Source organism: Protopterus annectens, chromosome 7.part0 (assembly GCF_019279795.1).
Source record: "Protopterus annectens isolate FY-2018-M chromosome 7.part0, PAN1.0, whole genome shotgun sequence".
Taxonomy (NCBI): Eukaryota; Metazoa; Chordata; order Ceratodontiformes; family Protopteridae; genus Protopterus; species Protopterus annectens.
In genome coordinates, this window is record NC_056739.1 from 762,325,880 (window position 1) to 762,347,354 (window position 21,475).

A 21,475-nucleotide genomic window follows, 5' to 3' on the forward strand; every position below is an offset into this window, starting at 1 on the left:
TTTACACCACTCCATTCCAGCAAATCTCCCATTTTACACCATCCCAGCACAGCAGACCTCCTATTTTGCACCATTTTAGCACAGTAAATCTCCCATTTTATACCATTCCACTATAATAAACCTCCTGTTTTACACCATTTCAGCAAAGTAAATCCCCTGGTTAACACCATTTCACCAGAGTAATTCTCCCATTTTACAGTATTTTGGGATGATAAAACTCTCATTTTATACAATTCCAGCACAATAAATCTCCCATTCTATACCACTCCAGTGCAGTAAATCTCCCATTAAACACTATTTCAGCACAGTAAATGTCCTCTTTTACACCATTCCAGCAAAGCATATCTTCCAGTTTACACTATTCTAGCACAGTAAATCGCATGTTTTACATCATTCCAGCACAGCATATCTTCCATTTTACACTATTCTAGCACAGTAAACATTGCTCTACACCATTCCAGCACAATAAATTTTCCATTTTACAGCATTCCAGTACAGTAAATCTCCTATTCTATACCATGCCAGTGCAGTAAATCTCCCATTAAACACAATTCCAGCACAGTAAATCTCCAATTTTACACCATTCCTGCACAATAAATCTCCCATTTTATACTATTCCAGCATAGTAAATCTCCTGTTTTACACCATTCCAGCACAGTTAACCATGTTTTTCACCATTCCAGCACAGTAAACATTGTTCTACACCATTCCAGCACAATAAATTTTCCATGTTATAGCATTCCAGTGCAGTAAATCTCCTATTCTATACCATGCCAGTGCAGTAAATCTCCCATTAAACACCATTCCAGCACAGTAAATGTCCTGTTTTACACCATTCTAGCACAGCATAACTTCCATTTTACACTATTCTAGCACAGTATATTCCTATTTTACACCATTCCAGCACAACATATCTTCCATTTTACAGTATTCTAAGCACCACAAATCTCCTGTTTTACACCATTGTACCATAGTAAATCTCTTGTTTTACACCATTAAAGCAGAGTAATTTTCCCATTTTACTCTACTCCAGCACAATAAATCTGCCATTTTACACCATTCCAGCACAGTTAATCTCCCATTTTCACCATTCCAATACAACGAATATCCTGATTTACATCATTCCAGCAGAGTAAATCTCCCATTTTACATCATTCTGGCACGATAAGACTCCCATTTTATATAATTGCAGCACAGTATATCTCTCATTTTACACCATTGTAGTGCAGTAAATCTCTCATTTTACACCATTCCTGCACAGTAAATCCCCATTTTACACCATTCCATCTCATAGGTCTCCCATGTTGTACCCTTCCAGCACAGTATATCTCACATTTTACACCACTCCTCCACAGTATATCTCCAATTTTACACCAGCACAATAAATCTGTTTTACACCATTCCAGCATAGAAAATCTCCTATTTCACACCACTCTAGTACAGTAAATATCCCATTTTACACCAGCAGTATAAATGTCCTGTTTTATACCATTCCCACACAGTAAACCACCTGTTTTACACAATTCCAGCACAATATATCTCCCATTTTTATATGATTGCAGCACAGTAAACATCCTCTTCTACACCATTCCAGCACAATAAATCTCACATTTTATACCATTCCAGCACAGTAAATCTCCTGTTTTACACGTTTCCAGCAAAGTAAATCTCTCCTTTTACACTATACCAGCATAGTAAATCTCCCATTGTATACCTTTCCAGCACAGTAAATCTCCTATTTTGCACCATTCCAGCACCGTAAATCTCCCATTGTATACCATTGCAGCACAGTAAATCTCCCATTTTATACCATTCCAGCACACATCTCCAATTGTACACCATTTTAGCACAGTAAATCTCCCATTTTGCACCATTCCAGCACACTAACTCTCCAATTTTACACTATTGTTGCATAGTAAATCTCCCATTTTACACTGTTCCAACACAGTAAATCTCTCATTTTACACCATTCCAGTATAATAAATCTGCTGTTTTACACCATTGTAGCACAGTGAATATCCTTTTTTTCACCATTCCAATACAGTAAATATTTTCTTTTTACACCATTCCAGCATGGTAACTCGCATTTTACACCATTTCAGGATAGCAAATCTCATGTTTTACACTGTTCTAGCACAGTAAATCTCCCGTTTTACACCATTCCAGCATAGTAAATATTCTGTTTTACACCATTCCAGTACAATAAATGTCCTGTTACATACCATTCCAGTTCAGTAAATCTCTTGTTTTGCACCATTCCAGAAGTAAATCTCCTGTTTTACACCATTCCAGCATAGTAGATCTTTTTTACACCATTGCAGCACTGTAAGTCTCCCACATTACACAGTTGGAGCACAGTATATCTTACGTTTCACCATTCCAGCACACTATACCTCCTGTTTTATACCATTCCAGCACAGTACATCTCACATTTTACACCACTCCAGCTCAGTATATCTCCCATTTTACACTATCTAGCACACTAAATCTCCCATTCTACACCATTCCAGCACAGAAAATTTCCCATTTTAGACCATTTCAGCACAATAAACCTCCTGTTTTAAACCATTTCAGCACAGTAAATCTCCAGTTTTACACCATTCCAGCACAGTAAATCTGTTTTACACCATTCCAGAACAGTATATCTCCTACTTTACACAATTCCAGCACAGTAAATCTCCAATTTCACACCATTCCAGCATAGTAAATCTCCTGTTTTACACCATTAGAGTACAGTAAATCTCTCATTTTACTCCACTCCTGCACAGTGAATCTCACATTTTGCACCATTCCAGCACAGTAAATTTCCTATTTTACACCATTCCACTACAATAAAGCTCCTGTTTTACACCATTTCAGCACAGTAAATCCACTGGTTTACACCATTCCAGTGGAGTAAATATCCTATTTTATACCATTCTGGCACAATAAGACTCACATTTTATACCATTCCAGCACACTAATTCTCGAATTCTATACCATTCCAGTGCAGTAAATCTCCCATTAAACACAATTCCAGCACAGTAAATGTCCTGTTATACACCATTCTAGCACAGCATAGCTTCCATTTTACACTATTCTAGCACAGTAAATCTCCTGTTTTACACCATTCCAGCACAGTAAACCTCATTTTACACCATTCCAGCACAGTAAACATTGTTCTACACCATTCCAGCACAATATATTTTCCATTTTATAGCATTCCAGCACAGTAAATCTCCTATTCTATACCATGCCAGTGCAGTAAATCTCCCATTAAACACCATTCCAACACAGTAAATGTCCTGTTTTACACCATTCTAGCACAGCATAACTTCCATTTTACACTATTCTAGCACAGTAAATCTCCTGTTTTACACCATTCCAGCACAACATATCTTCCATTTTACAGCATTCTAAGCACTGCAAATCTCCCATTTTACACCATTGTATCATAGTAAAGTTCCTGTTTTACACCATTAAAGCAGAGTAATTGTCCCATTTTACTCTACTTCAGCACAGTAAATCTCCCATTTTGCACTATTCCAACACACTAAATCGCCAATTTTATGCCATTCCAGTATAATAAATCTGCTGTTTTACACCATTGTAGCACAGTAAATATCCTTTTTTTCACCATTCCAATACAGTAAATATTTTCTTTTTACACCAATCCAGCATGGTAACTCGCATTTTACACCATTTCAGGATAGCAAATCTCATGTTTTACACCGTTCTAGCACAGTAAATCTCCCGTTTTACACCATTCCAGCATAGTAAATATTCTGTTTTACACCATTCCAGTACAATAAATGTCCTGTTATATACCATTCCAGCTTAGTAAATCTCTTGTTTTGCACCATTCCAGAGGTAAATCTCCTGTTTTACACCATTCCAGCATAGTAGATCTTTTTTACACCATTGCAGCACTGTAAGTCTCCCACATTACACAGTTGGAGCACAGTATATCTCACGTTTCACCATTCCAGCACACTATACCTACTGTTTTACACCATTCCAGCACAATAAATCTCCCATTTTGCACCATTCCATCTCAGTAAAGCTTTTGTTTAACACCATTCCAGCACGGTAAATCTTGCATTTTACACCATTTCAGGACAGCCCATCCCACATTTTACACCATTCCAGCACAGTAAATCTCCCATTTTACACCATTCCAGCATACTAAATCATTGGGGTGGGGGTGAGTACCAATGGTTTTATCTGCAATCACTGGTAGGGGTTATCAGTAGTTCTCTCTAGCAATACTGGTAGGATGTACAAACAGGATTATCTGTGATCATTGATAAAAAGTACCGACAGATTTCCTCAGTGATCACTGAAAAAGAATGTGAATGAATTTATCTGACATTCTTGCAAGAAATATTAATAGAGTTAATCAGTATCATTGGCTGTTTATTGCAATCTGATTAAATGAAATCGCAAAGAAGTGCTGACAAGTTCAAATCAGATTATCAGTGGAGAACAGTGAACTGGTCTGGGATAATTAATAAACACGCCTGATTTTCTTTTTTGATCATTAGTGTGAATTGATTTTAAAGCCTATTTGAAAATATCTGCTATGGGTTTATCTGTGGCCATTCCTCCGAACTACCTGCATGAATAATGATGATTTATGTACATCTCTTCTTTATAGCTCCTACACTATATGAAGAATGTGCACTTTGTAAATAATGCAAACATCGAGATTTATTTTGATGAGCATGGCAACATACCTGCTCAGTATGACATCCTTAACTGGCATATGATACCTAATGGCACCACCATATTTGTAGAGCTGGGCAAGTTTAGCATTACAGCAGCTCAAGAACATAAACTGATCATTAACTCTAGTGCCATCCAGTGGACTAGAGGACATACTCAGGTAAGAATATTTTGCAGACAAGTATGACAAAAGTTTTAATATTCTTTGATCTAATTTTGGTTTCTAATATGTTATAAATGGTTTTATATTTACTTAAATCATGCACACTGTTTGGGATTATGGTTGTACTAAAGAAGCACAAAACTATAACAGGGACAAGTCATAGCATTTAATTTCATTACAAGGTTTATTCTCACTGCCCAATCTCTCCAGCTCATTCCTCATGCACATATGCATGCTAGCTCATTTGCATTTTCTTAGAGTTTCATTAGTCAATTGTTTCTGCATGACAATTAATATATTTATTAGTCATCTCTGGGTTCACAGGTTCATAGGTAAGTACTAAGCTAGATGCCACTGTGGGCCATTTTAAACCTAGCCAATTTACCTGTTCGTGTCTGAAATAATGTATCCCATTTGGTTATTGACTGGCCTTACCCATCCCATTGTAAATAATTATATATATTACTTCTAATGAGAATAACTGGGATCATGCCACAGATAATTTGAGGGAACCCTGCATATGATAAGGCATCTAGAAGCTGCATCTGTCCATTAGTAGTAAAGGAGGGAGCCCTGGGGTAAATGTTCTGTTTCCAATCCATGGATCTAAGTTGCACTTGAAAATGGACAGGAATGAAGTTTGCTTTATGTGGATGGGGAGTATGTTCCATAATAGTGACATCGTCTGTGAAATATACCAGTCTCTCCAAACCATTCTGTTGATGTTGCAGAAGATGTTTAAATTCTTAGGCTGAGTATTTCTGATGCCATTTGAGTTGCTGATGTGCAGTAAACTCATCAGTAAAGGGTCAGAGGATGACTTGTATTTCAAACACAGGTCACCTTTTAGCAGTCTGTTGGATACAGAATATAGTGACGTGACTTTGATTCTGTCTACCTAGTACATGAAACCTTTTAATAAAGTGTCTCTGTGGGTGTTCCAGTTGTTGTATGTGTCCAGACAGATACATGGCAAAGGGAACATTATATTCAATGAATGACCAGATGAGGGTTGAGTAAAGGGAGACAATGACATCCCTAGATCTAGACACAATCGCTTTGTTTTTAAGATGTACAATATAGAAGTACTTTCTTACAACAATATACACATGGTCAAAAGTTACAGCACTATGCACAAAACTTCCCAAATCCCAAATGACTGGGTCAATTCGTAGGGGCATTTTATTAATGTGGTAGTTCCCTGGGGTAGATGACTTCCTAAAGGATACAATAATGCAGTTTTGGCATTAAGTTTCAAACCATGATGTTTTACGCCAGTTATTTATTTGAGACAAATCTTTCTGTAGGAATCTGCACAGATTTATTTGGTCGTGTCAATAAATGTTTGCACCCTTTTTATTTTTGAGCTTAATTTTTATTTTTTGATCCCAGTTTTGGATTTGGGATTTTATTGCGGTGTGCAAACATCTGTGCTTGGTATGTTCTTGTGCTTGTTTCTGCAATATCACCTAGACACCTCAGTTCAGAGAACTTTTTTTTCCACAGGAAAAAATAGATCTTTATCTAGATCTATTTCTAAAGTGTTATACTCAAACTTCAGTCACTGTGAGGGAATACCTCAGGATTTAGGGTTTCATGGCATGTACGATTCTCAAGGCACCCCTGGCAAGACTCCACATGAGAAAGATACAAAGATATCTAAAATTGCTTTTGTTCCAGTATCAGCATCCTTTATCTTTTCAGATCCTAGTATTGGAGTTTGTCAGACAACAAAGTTTTTGGTAGAGATAACAGATACCCTTAAATCCAGGTCTTCCCTTCTCTCTCTCTCCTTGCTCCAATAGAGTCAGTTGCCATAGATACCTCAGACTATTTTTGGGGAGCAGTTTCAAGAGGGATAAATGTGTAGTGGGTGTGGGATACCAAGGACAGATGCCAGCACATAAATATCAAGGAGATGCTTGCCCTGATGAAGGCACTCAATTCTCTGAACCACCTTTGATCTCCAGGACCTCTTCAAGTGTTTACAGACAATACCTGGTTGGTTGAAGGTTAATGCATGTCAGAAAAAGAGCCAGACAAATTTTAGACTGCCCTCCAGTATCTACTTTTTCTTCAAGCAAATTTGAAGTGAAAATAATACAGATTTAGATTTTTTTGGGGGGGTGGGGTGGAAGTTTTGGCCTTCTCATGAGATGTGCACAGGTGTTTGCTCCTTGCAAAAGATGCTTACCGGAGTCACAGTTTTTATTTATTTTTTTATTTATTTTACATTTGTTGACCGGGCTAGTTTAACTGGACATATGTCCATTTTCAGTAGAGGCCCATGGAGATAAGCTCCGAGGAAGTAAAAATATAATCACATTATACAAAGATTAATTTGTATGTTAAACATTGCAAGAAAAAAATGGAATAATTACAGTGGTCGTTTGTTCATAGCATAGTGCTAAATATACAAATACACTTAATACAATGCAAATGTAGTTGCAATACAATAAATGTAGTTGCAATACAACATATAAAAAGATAGCAGCTGAGTTAGATAATATATTAGTAAACAGGCTGACATAGAGAAGGAAAACAAAAAGTAGGAGCTGTAATAATCAGTATAAGAGTTAAAAATTAGTCTGCTTAAAGAAATTAAGAGCATGTAAGTAAAAAAATCTAGCGAGGTCTAGGTCAGTTGTTAAGAAAAAGAACAAGAATATTGAGAAGAAGAGAGTAGGTAGATCCAAGTAAGAAAGGTGGTAGATCAGTCAGGTTTGGTACAGGGGCACAACCAGTGTGTTCTGAGAAAAAGTTTCAGTTTGTTTTAAAGAGTGATATAGATGGAAGTGAGGAAAATTCGCTAGGAAGAAGGTTCCAGGGTTTTCCAACAGCATTAGAGAAAAGAGAGTCTCCAGCCCTGTTGTTTGACTTACAAATATTTACCAGAAGTCTATGTGATGAACGTAAGGTCTTTAGATTGTTGTAGGGGATAATGACGGTAGATACTATAGCGGTATTGGTAGGATGGTAAAGGGTTTTGTGGGTAATGGTAAGTTGGTGGAATTTAAGCTGATTTTGTATTTCAAGCCATCCTAGTTGCTTTAGGTTAATGCAGTGGTGGGTTCTGAAAGGTTCACCTGCAGCAAATCTGGCTATGCTATTGTAGGCATTTTCCATTTTAATAAGGTTGTTTTTAGAGGGATTAGTGTATATGGGTGAGGCATAGAGGAGAGTAGAAATTAGGTGAGTGTGAGCAATAGTTATTCTTGCTACAGGAGAGAGAAAGGGTTTGATCCTGTAGAGACAGCCCAGTTTTCTATTAACAGATTTTAAGGTATTATTAATATGGGTGTCAAAGTTAAGGTTATTATCTATGGTGATACCAAGTAGTTTGGTAGTTGGGTCTGGGGATATAGGAGTACTGTTATTGGATGTTACTGTGAAGTCTATTGGGGGGACTTACAAGTAGGAGTGAAAAGGAGGAGTTTAGTTTTTTGGGGGTTTAGAAGGAGACAGCGTTGAGTAAACCATAGTTCAACTGTGTTAAAGACCTTTTGGGTAAGGGAGTGAAGTTCAGATATTGATGTGGCTGAGCATATGTGTGGAATCATCTGCATATTGTATGCATGTAGCTTGGGGGATTGCTAGGTGAAGGTTAGGAGAGGTCCTAATATGGACCCTTGGGGGACCCCTATGTTGATGGGTAGATAGAATATTGTGCCAAAGCACGGCATGTTGTCTGTTATCCAGATAGGATTGCAACCATTTTATAGCTAATGCATCTAGTGACAGAGATTTGAGGATTTTTGTAAGTAACTGGTGATTTACCATATTGAACGCCTTAAACAGATCTATAAACAGTGCACAGGAAAGCATATTAAGGTTTCGTTTTTTGTTGATACAGTGAGTGAAGGAAAGAAGGGCAGTAGTAGTGCTGTGTGAAGGTCTGCAACCATGTTGAGAGTCGGAAAGTAAGTTATTATGGATTAGGTGGTCTAGCAATTGTTTATGGATGCATTTTTCCATGATCTTTGCTAGGGGAGACAGTAGGGCAATGGGACAGTAATTGGAGAGTTCAGTGGAGTTACCTCCCTTATGAAGGGGGATAATATGGGAGATCTTCCATATGCTAAGGATTTGTCCTTCAGTGATTGTTCTATTGATAAGAATGGAAATGGTGTAGGCAATAGATTTGGCTGCCTTTTGTAGGTATTCAGCGGGTATCTGGTCAGCTGAAGGAGTGCATGGTTTAAGTTATTGGATGAGGGCAAGAATATATGTATTTGGGACTGGCTGGAAGAGAAATGTAGAGGGTGGGTTAGTGATATAGTTGGATATAGGTAAGTCCTGAGTGGATAGCTGACTGGAAAGGTTTTGAATGGCCTCAGTGAAATAGGTATTAATGGTTTAGCAGTCTGTTTAGGATTCTTTTGGTCTGTGCCTTGTGGGTTTGGTGTGATGGATTGACCTGGGTGTAATAATTGATTAATACTTGCTCAGAACTTTTGTGGTTGATTATGGTGGGTCGGTTGGAATTGTAGGTAGTAGTTTCTTTTGTCAGACAGTACTGCTTTTTTAGTTTTGTTTTTTAGTTGCCTGAAGTTTTGTTGATCTACTGGGTTTTTAGTTGATCGTGATTTGTTCCAGTATTTATTTCTGAGTTTGATTTTTTGCCTGATTTCTTTTGAAAGTCATGGGACAGATTTAGTTCTCATTCTTATAGAGCACATTGGGGTATGGTGGTCTAGAATGGCTAAGAAGTTAGAGTTAAAGTAATTGACAGCTTCCTCCAGTGGGAGGTATTTTAAGGGAGACCAGTTGCATGCTCTTAGTATCCTTTGGAAGAGATCGGGGTTGAAGTTTTTCTTGGTTCTAATTGTTCTAGATATGGTTGGGTTAAGTAGATTGTTTTTATGCATGATGATGTAGGTTAGTGAGTGGTCACTTACATCATCAGGGAGAGTACCAGATTCATATGTCTGGAGATGACTATTTATGAGAATCCAATCTAAGATACTTTCTTTCTTATTAGGCTTGTTTATCCTGGTAGGGGAGGTAATGGTTTGTGAAAAACCAAAAAGCTTTATATGGCTTGTAGGGTGGTAACTGCTCAAACACTTCCAATCAATGTTAAAATCACCTAGGATTATGGTTTCTTGAGGCAAATTTTGAGATAGCCAACAGAGGATATTCTCTATTGTGGCAATGTTATTACCAGGAGGAAGATAGGTACAGATAATATAAATGGATTTGACTTTGTTAAGTTGAAGCTTGGTAATAAGAATTTCAGCGGTGGAGACTTGAGGTGGTATATGGTCGAAGGTATTAATCTGTAGGCCGAATTTAAAAATGATTCTACACCGCCACACTTTTTGGTTGTACGGTCAAGTCGCAAAATTTTATAACTGGATGGGATGACTTCATTGTCCTTAGCTGAAGGTTTTAACCAAGTTTCTGTTAAACAAAGAATGTCAAAGGAGTAGACTTCTAGGAGAGCATGGAGTTGTGCAACTTTGTTATTAAGGCTACATATGTTGAGGTGAGCTAATAACAGTGAGTAAAGTGGTTTAGTAAAGGAATGGATAGGATGGGTGTTGGGGTTGTGGAGTTGGGTGGTAGTAGCAGTTATAGGGCCTGGGTTTGGATGAATGTCACCATCTTTCAAAAAGAGGCGTAGTGTTTGAAGTCTAAGATTTAGAAACTTATTATATAGAGTTAAAGAATTTCTGAGCTTGGGAGAGTCATATCTAATGTGGGTAATCCTATAGAATTTTGCTGGTAGATAGCTAGGTGTGGATGTTATGTCAACATGGTTAGTGAGAATAAGTAGAGAAGGAGAAGTAGATGGTGTGTTGGGGTGGAGAATGTGTGGATATATTGGGTGTTCATAGGAGGTTAGCAGGTAAGCTAAAGTTAGGGGGTGGTAAAAGTGTAAGTATGAGTAATGTCTGTAAGAGGGCTGAGGAGGGTAGCATATGCATCTGGCAGAGTAAATTGTTAGGTTCTAGTTATAGGTTTGGAGGTATGCTAAGTGTGGAAGGAATAGGTGTAGGGTGTGGTAGGAGAAATTGGAAGTGGTAATTGAAAGTAGGGAAATTGGTGTTAATTAACAATGGGAGGGGCTATGATTAGTGTAAGACGGAAAGGGTGTGGTTAGATGGTATAAGAGTAGGAGCCCTGGGGTGGGTGGGAATTGGGGGTAGGGTAAGGGAGTGGAGTGAGCCCGCAGGGCGAACGGAGAGGGTAGAGACAAGTGAAAGAGAATCTAGAGAATAAAATATCAGCAATGCTGATAGCTGAAGGTAAATAGGTGAGTCAGGAGTGGAAAAGATCAGAGGTATATCAGGAGTCTATGAGATTAAAAAAAAGAACAGGTGAGAGTATACAGTTAAAGTAAAGGGTGAGTGAGAAAACAGGAACAGGTCTAAGACCTAAGGGGTATTAGTGTAATTACAGAGGAAAATACAGGAGGATAAATCAGTAGATAAGGGTTGGGATGAGGGTGTCACCTAGTGGGCAGATCTAGTATTGCAGGTAAGTATGTAGGGAGCTAGCTGGTTTAGAACCAGGGACAGAGTGATAGCAAGTAAAAGGGGGGTTCTTATGAAGTAGAGGAGGTTAGTTGGATACAGGGTAGATAGGAGGGGGGAGTAAAGGCTGCTGGCTGTTCAGGCTTGTAGCTTACTTTATAACCCCTGAAACAAGTAGTAGACAGTAGTCAGTTTTACAATCAGGGCTCCGTGAATCACGATGTCACCAATTCCCCAGGAACAAGCAGCCACAACTACTTAGATGTAAAATAAGAAGGCTTTTATTTCAGATACAAGGTTAAGCGCTTTCACCTACAAATCGTAGGCTTCTTCAGAACATAATCCATCAAATCCTTATTGTATACATACTTATATTTGGCGCCAAAAATCATTCTCAACTCTCATTTAAAGAGATATCCCCATAAACTTACTAAAATTGCTGCCAATTACTATTCATAACTAAAATCACATAATTTGTAACTTATTGTTTAAAAGCATTGATGTAAAAATAGAAATATGAAAATATATAAATACAAAAATATATATATAATATATATTTACAAATAATCCAAAATAGTTTTTGTTGATATATAATCATTTAGTCCTGGAGGGGTAGTTGCATCAGTGAAAATCTGCCAATAACTTTCTTTAAATGCTAACTTACTCTTTATATTGCCCCCTCTAGGATTGTTTTTTATCACCTCTAATATACCAAACCTAAACTGATGTTCATTACCTTTGCTGATAATGTGCTTTGCCAATGCACTTTTTTCATCTCTTTTCTTTATACTATAAATATGTGAATATATTCTTTTCTTAAAATTTTGTTCCGTTTTACCTATATAGTATGACGGACACATTATGCATTTGGCCATATACACTAAAAACTTTGTGTTACAATTTCCCTTTTTAAAAATACTGTGGTCCTATTGTAATTTTTTAACCTTATTTATGTGTCTTCTAAGATGTTGCTGCACTGATTGCAAAATCCACATCTACTGGTATGTGTCTTTACCTCTAAATCTCCTTGTTTGCTACCTCTTTCTAATGTACTTTTTAAATTTTGTCCCATTTTGTACACAAATGTTGGTTTTGGACCTAAAATCTCAGTCATCTCCTCCCTAATCAATAAGGTGTACCAATATTTACTTAATATATACTTCATTTGATTACTATAGGGACCATATTCGATGATACAAGCCTTACCATAACTCTTGTTATTAATATTACTACTCACAACTACTGAAGTCTCTGGTATTCCCTTGTGTTTGATACCTAAAAGAGGGACAATACTATTTCCCCATCGGTTTATAAGATCTGTGTTAATTTTATTCATCATTTCTATGTTGTAACCTCTATCAACAAACAGTGATGTAATCAAACTTATTTCTTGTTTCAACTCTTCAATAGAAGAAGTCATTCTCAAAGCTGGAATGCACTGACCTTTGTAAATATTTCTCTTAGTTTTTGTAGGATGACAACTGTCATAGTCTACATAAGAATTCGTGAATGTTTCCTTTCAATAAATCTTAGAATAAAATACTTTATCTATTCTCGTCACCAATGTATCTAAATATGGTACCCCAATGTTGTTACTGTGGGATGTGAATTTCAGAAAATCACTACTCTGATTCAAATATGTAAAAAACTTATCAAACGTTTCCTGATTTCCTTCCCATATGATATATATATATCATCAAGGAAACAAGAGTAGTATTTAATTTTACCAAAAAATTCACTCTTAAATATAAAATTCTCCTCCCAGTTCAACATAACAAGGTTTGCGTATATGGGGGCACATGCGGCCCCCATAGCCACGCCTTTGATCTGTCTAAAAATCTCTCCTTCATAGTATATATAATTATTTTCTAAGACTATAGACATAAGATCACTTACCAATTGAATTCTGTCTCCAGACAGATTACCATGTCTGTGCATACTGTCAAAAAATGCCTCCAAACCCTCTTCCTTGGGTATGCACATAAATAAATCAATGACATCTATAGAGACAAACAGCAACTCTTGACCAGTTAAATATGTGGGATAATTCCGCAAAAATTGCCACAAGTCTTTTACCAAATGATCAACATTGTCATATACATGTTTTAATAAAGAATGAATAGCCACCCCTAAGGGGTATGTTTTTGATTTGCTGCCCGATATTATAGGTCTAAAAGGGGGGTCTGTGAGGTTTTTATGAACTTTTGGAATGCCTACCATGGTAGCCAGAGTGGGAAAATCTACCCTAAGAAAGTTGTAAAGTTCTTCTGTAATTCTGTCATCCAAAAGGAATTCCTCAATAAATAAATCGATCCTCCTGTATGCTATATTTAGCTCGTTCTGGGAAATGGTCTCATAATTCCCTGATTCATGTAATATTGTATGTATTTTGGTGTTGTATACCATTTTGTCATATACCACAACTCCACCCCCTTTATCGGGCTTCATAACTCTAGTGTTGTTACTAGTTGTTAAGTTGTTCAAAACATGCATTTCCTCATTGGTGAGGTTCATCCTAGGTCTTTTCTTGTGTTTGTTAATAGCATACAGGTCATGAGTGACCAGTTTTTCATATCTTAACACATCCTGATTCATAACTGGCATAAAGCTACATTTTTTCTTCAACCTATTAGTTGAACTTCCTGTTTCCTGAATCTTGTCTTTGAACATGATAGCTAGATTCAACTTTCTTATATATTTTTAAAATTCACAAATACTGTCTACGATCCTAAAAACAGTGACTGGAATGTACTTCATTCCTTTAGATAACAAACTAAAATGTGCCTTGCTTAATTTAATATTGGTGTAATTGAATATTTGAAAATTAAGGTACTTATTTACTACACCCTCATGAGACGTTATAATGATGTCATCTTTTGATGTAGGAGGTTTGTCTACTTCATGTACCCATTGTATCTGGTTCTGTACTCCTTTTTCCTACAGGTGTTGTTTTTTGACCATTTTTTTGTCTTGCCTGGTGTGTACCTGTTGAAAATTTTCATTTTCTGCAAAATCTATATCATTAAATAACTGCCTGTCATATGTATTATGAATAGATTTATTCCATATATATGCCCTCCCTGTTCTGTACTGTTCAGTGTCTCTAGCTAATTTCTTACTTTTCCTTTCAAACGCTTGATGAGTTCTATTCTCCGCTAATTCAAATTGTCTGTTATATAAGTTTTCCCAATTCATAAACAACATATCTGATACAATGTTCTCATTCATTTGATCTACTTCATTCAATATGCAACATAATTTAGTATCATTGAATTTAATCAGTTTTTTCATATATTCTATGCCAAAGCTATCAAACAGCTTATTGAATTCATTTTATCCTTCTTTCGTTATTTCAATTCCCATAGGTGCTTTAAAAAAACGCAGTCCCATTGGCACAATACCAGCATCAATACAATGGGATAAATATGCATTGTCTAATTTGATAGAATTAATAACATTCAACTTTTTACCAAATTCATATATTAAATCTTTCAATGTCCCTTTCCATTTGTAATTTTTGTTGTTACTTCCTGTGTTTTTATTACCATCAAATGTGCAGTCACTCTCTATAAAATCTTTAAACAAACATTTGCTGTGTTTTTCAGGTATATTATTAGAAGGTTTCATTTGAATGTTGTTATTAACAGTACCTTTTTGTTCGTAGATGTTATCAGTTGCGTTAGCATATGTACGCATATTCTGGCTGAATTTAGGTCTGGTGCCAACCCTTCTGGCTTTGTCAGCCGTATTCCCAAAGGAAAAATCAAAAGTGAAATCTGTAGGTGCCAGTCTACTATTAGCGTTGTGAGTGGAACCCATTGCTGTGGGTAAATCTATACATCGCCCTACACACGAATTGGGTATTTGTCCATTGGGAATCTCTGGGGATGAGGTGATTATAAGTTCCTTAGAAGAATCAACTGGTTTTGTAAATCTAGTCATTCGACTCCGATCCGTGGCAGCTTCTACATCACATTTCCTTGTGCCGTCTGAGGAGCTGTTGTGACCGGCAGAACACTTCTCCGTTTCACGATGTAACATCCCTCCTCCACACTGCATCCAGGAATTTACGACATCCAGTAGCTTACCAACTTCACCCCTCAATGACTTGACCTCCGCCCGTAGGTCCGATAACTCATCATGTTCAATGGCTGAAGCTGCTTCAAGAGATTCACGAGACACATCCATGACAACTGAATAAAGTAAAAGCGTGTATACTGAATCCCAAAACACAACGGCGTCTGTACAAAACGCTAAAATGCCAGTGCTCCGTGAATCACGATGTCACCAATTCCCCAGGAACAAGCAGATTCCCAATGGACAAATACCCAATTCGTGTGTAGGGCGATGTATAGATTTACCCACAGCAATGGGTTCCACTCACAACGCTAATAGTAGACTGGCACCTACAGATTTCACTTTTGATTTTTCCTTTGGGAATACGGCTGACAAAGCCAGAAGGGTTGGCACCAGACCTAAATTCAGCCAGAATATGCGTACATATGCTAACGCAACTGATAACATCTACGAACAAAATGGTACTGTTAATAACAACATTCAAATGAAACCTTCTAATAATATACCTGAAAAACGCAACAAATGTTTGTTTAAAGATTTTATAGAGAGTGACTGCGTATTTGATGATAATAAAAACACAGGAAGTAATAACAAAAATTACAAATGGAAACGGACATTGAAAGATTTAATATATGAATTTGGTAAAAAGTTGAATGTTATTAATTCTATCAAATTAGACAATGCATATTTATCCCATTGTATTGATGCTGGTATTGTGCCAATGGGACTGCGTTTTTTTAAAGCACCTATGGGAATTGAAATAACGAAAGAAGGAGAAAATGAATTCAATAAGCTGTTTGACAGCTTTGGCATAGAATACATGAAAAAACTGATTAAATTCAATGATACCAAATTATGTTGCATATTGAATGAAGTAGATCAAATGAATGAGAACATTGTATCAGATATGTTGTTTATGAATTGGGAAAACTTATATAACAGACAATTTGAATTAGCGGAGAATAGAACTCATCAAGCGTTTGAAAGGAAAAGTAAGAAATTAGCTAGAGACACTGAACAGTACAGAACAGGGAGGACATATATATGGAATAAATCTATTCATAATACATATGACAGGCAGTTATTTAATGATATAGATTTTGCAGAAAATGAAAATTTTCAACAGGTACACACCAGGCAAGACAAAAAATGGTCAAAAAACAACACCTGTAGGAAAAAGGAGTACAGAACCAGATACAATGGGTACATGAAGTAGACAAACCTCCTACATCAAAAGATGACATCATTATAACGTCTCATGAGGGTGTAGTAAATAAGTACCTTAATTTTCAAATATTCAATTACACCAATATTAAATTAAGCAAGGCACATTTTAGTCTGTTATCTAAAGGAATGAAGTACATTCCAGTCACTGGTTTTAGGATCGTAGACAGTATTTATGAATTTAAAAAATATATAAGAAAGTTGAATCTAGCTATCATGTTCAAAGACAAGATTCAGGAAACAGGAAGTTCAACTAATAGGTTGAGGAAAAAAAGTAGCTTTATGCCAGTTATGAATCAGGATGTGTTAAGATATGAAAAACTGGTCACTCATGACCTGTATGCTATTAACAAACACAAGAAAAGACCTAGGATGAACCTCACCAATGAGGAAATGCATGTTTTGAACAACTTAACAACTAGTAACAACACTAGAGTTATGAAGCCCGATAAAGGGGGTGGAGTTGTGGTATATGACAAAATGGTATACAACACCAAAATACATACAATATTACATGAATCAGGGAATTATGAGACCATTTCCCAGAACGAGCTAAATATAGCATACAGGAGGATCGATTTATTTATTGAGGAATTCCTTTTGGATGACAGAATTACAGAAGAACTTTACAACTTTCTTAGGGTAGATTTTCCCACTCTGGCTACCATGGTAGGCATTCCAAAAGTTCATAAAAACCTCACAGACCCCCCTTTTAGACCTATAATATTGGGTAGCAAATCAAAAACATACCCCTTAGGGGTGGCTATTGATTCTTTATTAAAACATGTATATGACAATGTTGATCATTTGGTAAAAGACTCGTGGCAATTTTTGCGGAATTATCCCACATATTTAACTGGTCAAGAGTTGCTGTTTGTCTCTATAGATGTCATTGATTTATTTATGTGCATACCCAAGGAAGAGGGTTTGGAGGCATTTTTTGACAGTATGCACAGACATAGTAATCTGTCTAGAGACAGAATTCAATTGGTAAGTGATCTTATGTCTATAGTCTTAGAAAATAATTATATATACTATGAAGGAGAGATTTTTAGACAGATCAAAGGCGTGGCTATGGGGGCCGCATGTGCCCCCATATACGCAAACCTTGTTATGTTGAATTGGGAGGAGAATTTTATATTTAAGAGTGAATTTTTTGGTAAAATTAAATACTACTCTCGTTTCCTTGATGATATATATATATATCATATGGGAAGGAAATCAGGAAACGTTTGATAAGTTTTTTACATATTTGAATCAGAGTAGTGATTTTCTGAAATTCACATCCCACAGTAACAACATTGGGGTACCATATTTAGACACATTGGTGACGAGAATAGATAAAGTATTTTATTCTAAGATTTATCGAAAGGAAACATTCACGAATTCTTATGTAGACTATGACAGTTGTCATCCTACAAAAACTAAGAGAAATATTTACAAAGGTCAGTGCATTCAAGCTTTGAGAATAACTTCTTCTTTTGAAGAGTTGAAACAAGAAATAAGTTTGATTACATCACTGTTTGTTGATAGAGGTTACAACATAGAAATGCTGAATAAAATTAACACAGATCTTATAAACCGATTGGGAAATAGTATTGTCCCTCTTTTAGGTATCAAACACAAGGGAATACCAGAGACTTCAGTAGTTGTGAGTAGTAATATTAATAACAAGAGTTATGGTAAAACTTGTATCATCGAATATGGTCCCTATAGTAATCAAATGAAGTATATATTAAGTAAATATTGGTACACCTTATTGATTAGGGAGGAGATGACTGAGATTTTAGGTCCAAAACCGACATTTGTGTACAAAATGGGACAAAACTTAAAAAGTATATTAGAAAGAGGTAGCAAACAAGGAGATTTAGAGGTAAAGACACATACCAGTAGATGTGGATTTTGCAATCAGTGCAGCTGCATCTTAGAAGACACAGAAATAAGGTTAAAAAATTACAATAGGACCACAGTATTTTTAAAAAGGGAAATTGTAACACAAAGTTTTTAGTGTATATGGCCAAATGCATAATGTGTCCGTCATACTATATAGGTAAAACGGAACAAAATTTTAAGAAAAGAATATATTCACATATTTATAGTATAAAGAAAAGAGATGAAAAAAGTGCATTGGCAAAGCACATTATGAACAAAGGTAATGAACATCAGTTTAGGTTTGGTATATTAGAGTTGATAAAAAACAATCCTAGAGGTGGCAATATAAAGAGTAAGTTAGCATTTAAAGAAAGTTATTGGCAGATTTTCACTGATGCAACTACCCCTCCAGGACTAAATGATTATATATCAACAAAAACTATTTTGGATTATTTGTAAATATGTATTATATTATATTTTTGTATTTATATATTTTCATATTTATATTTTTACATCAATGCTTTTAAACAATAAGTTACAAATGATGTGATTTTAGTTATGAATTGTAATTGGCACCAATTTTAGTAAGTTTATGGGGATATCTCTTTAAATGAGAGTTGAGAATGATTTTTGGCGCCAAATATAAGTATGTATACAATAAGGATTTGATGGAGTATGTTCTGAAGAAGCCTACAATTTGTAGGTGAAAGCGCTTAACCTTGTATCTGAAATAAAAGCCTTCTTATTTTACATCTAAGTAGTTGTGGCTGCTTGTTCCTGGGGAATTGGTGACATCGTGATTCACGGAGCACTGGTGTTTTAGCGTTTTTGACAGACGCCGTTGTGTTTTGGGATTCAGTATACACGCTTTTACTTTATTCAGTTTTACAATCAGGACATAGTCAACCACATACTTTCTTGCTTCCTTGAGAGAGGGTGCAGGGCAAAAAAAGGCTGTTTAGATGAGACCGCTGAATTGGATAGGGTCCTTTGTCACCAGGTAGGTAGGCTCTTAGTGACTATATCAGGAACAGCACAGTGGAAAGCAGGGTACTTTGGGAGAAAGAGAAGATAAATGTAGAGGAGAGAAAACTGTTAGCACATATCAAGCAGTAATGGCAATTAACAAATAATTAGCTTGCATAAAGACACAATTAATAAAATAGCTTCTATACATGTCCTTATTTCTGAGAAAGGCTATAGAAATCAATTGTAAGGCAGCAGTACTGTAACAGTTATAAAGTAGCAAAGGCACTATTAATAGGCTGAGTAGGACAGCTAACCAAATATTGACTCTAAGTTATAGTACATACATAGAATGCAGTAGAATAAGTTATAGTACATACATAGAATGCAGTAGAGTAGATGGAGTGTAATGTATCAAAACAATGCAAAGTTTAAAAAAGGAGTCTAGACTGTAATCTTAGGTTTGAGTTAGGGCAAACTAGAAGGCAGGGTCAGAACCCACCATAAAACAATGGACCAGAAGGTAAAAATAACATACTTATTCTAACATAAAGTACACATACAACCATGGACCAGAAGGGAAACAATACCTTCTTCTTACCTACAGTACACCCTTCCCACCAATAACATAATGATTAAGGCTTTGTATTTAATCAAAAAAGAATACACTCACTAGGTCTATATGCTATGCATAAGGGCAAAGAGATACCATAATGTTATTCAGGATAGCACCCACTAGATACTACTGTTTACCTCAGCATTGTCATTTTTCTGGTCAAAAGACCTATCAGTTAAAGTAGGGAGCAGAGTATATTGCCTTTAACAAAGATTACTTAACCCTTTAAATTGCAAACTTATTAAATAAAACCTAAAGATATTGGCAAGAGCTACCCTGGAATGCTTTAACACTGATTATTTAATCCTATAAATTGCTGAGTTATTAAGTAAATCCTGAAGCCGATTTGTACATCCATTCACTAAGGCAGTCTAAGGCCAGCCTTTAAATGCTGTAAACTAGTATCATTATAGCATAAAGAGCCAAGTAATTAACTTAGCTTGAAAGTCAAGAAGCTAAAAAACACTTGATTCATTAATTCTCAAATGGTGGACAGCTGGAGGGGAAATAATACCTTTAACATGCTTAGACTCACTCCATGTGGGTGATGCACTCAAAAAATATTCATTCCAGGCTAAATATGGTCAACTACTAACATAAGAATGCTGAGACTAGGTCCACATGGATGATGCAGCTGTATATAGCCGTTCCAGGCAGAGAACAGACTTTAACAATTTTTCATTGTTCTCAGATCAGTTCCACATGGGTGTTGCTAATTAAAATAGCCGTTCCAGGCTAGAACGGACTAATGGGATATGTAATACACCGAAAAGTAGCTCCACGTGGGTGGAATAGTGCTACTTAACAGTTTCAAGCATAACAGAAAAAATAAAGTATTAATAGCGGCAGTTTTGGCCGTAACAAGGATAATACAAGCAGCAGCATTCTAAGGAAGCCGATTCAGGCTTGTATGCAAGTGGTTGAGCAACGGCAACATATGCAGGGTCCACGTGGGTGGCGTAGTTGCAATACTCACTGCAGGCTTTGAAACTAGTTAAAAAAAACAGTAACTTAGTCAACAGCAGAACAAATGTGAAACATTCAGGTACACAGTCACAAAAACAGGAGCCGGATGCTATATGAATAAAGCATTCAGTTTACAGTTGTATAATATAAGGAATACAATATCGCAGACAGCAGCAGAGCACAGGAAAGAAAAATCATTTAGGTACACAGTCATATATACAGCAGCAGGATGTTAGATGTAGGACAAGGCTACTAAATACCAAAAAAAACCCACTTACCAGAGGCAAAAAGGTGCGTAGGCAGGAGAAGACAGCAGCCAGGGATATTATAGAAGAATTAAAGGTTTAAAGATGGCGCCTCGCAGGACTATGGGTATAAATAGTATCCCACTGGATAAGAGGCTGAGAG

General features: G+C 36.4%; 1 protein-coding gene across 1 annotated transcript in view; it reads left to right on the forward strand.

Moving 5' to 3' along the window:
- LOC122806088 (extracellular calcium-sensing receptor-like) overlaps positions 1 to 21,475 on the forward strand; it is a 450,647-nt gene that overhangs the window by 262,681 nt on the left and 166,491 nt on the right. Inside the window, exon 4 of the mRNA XM_044076326.1 lies at positions 4,637 to 4,864. Coding sequence (XP_043932261.1) covers positions 4,637 to 4,864 — 228 coding nt within the window. The remainder of the gene's footprint in view (positions 1 to 4,636; positions 4,865 to 21,475) is intronic.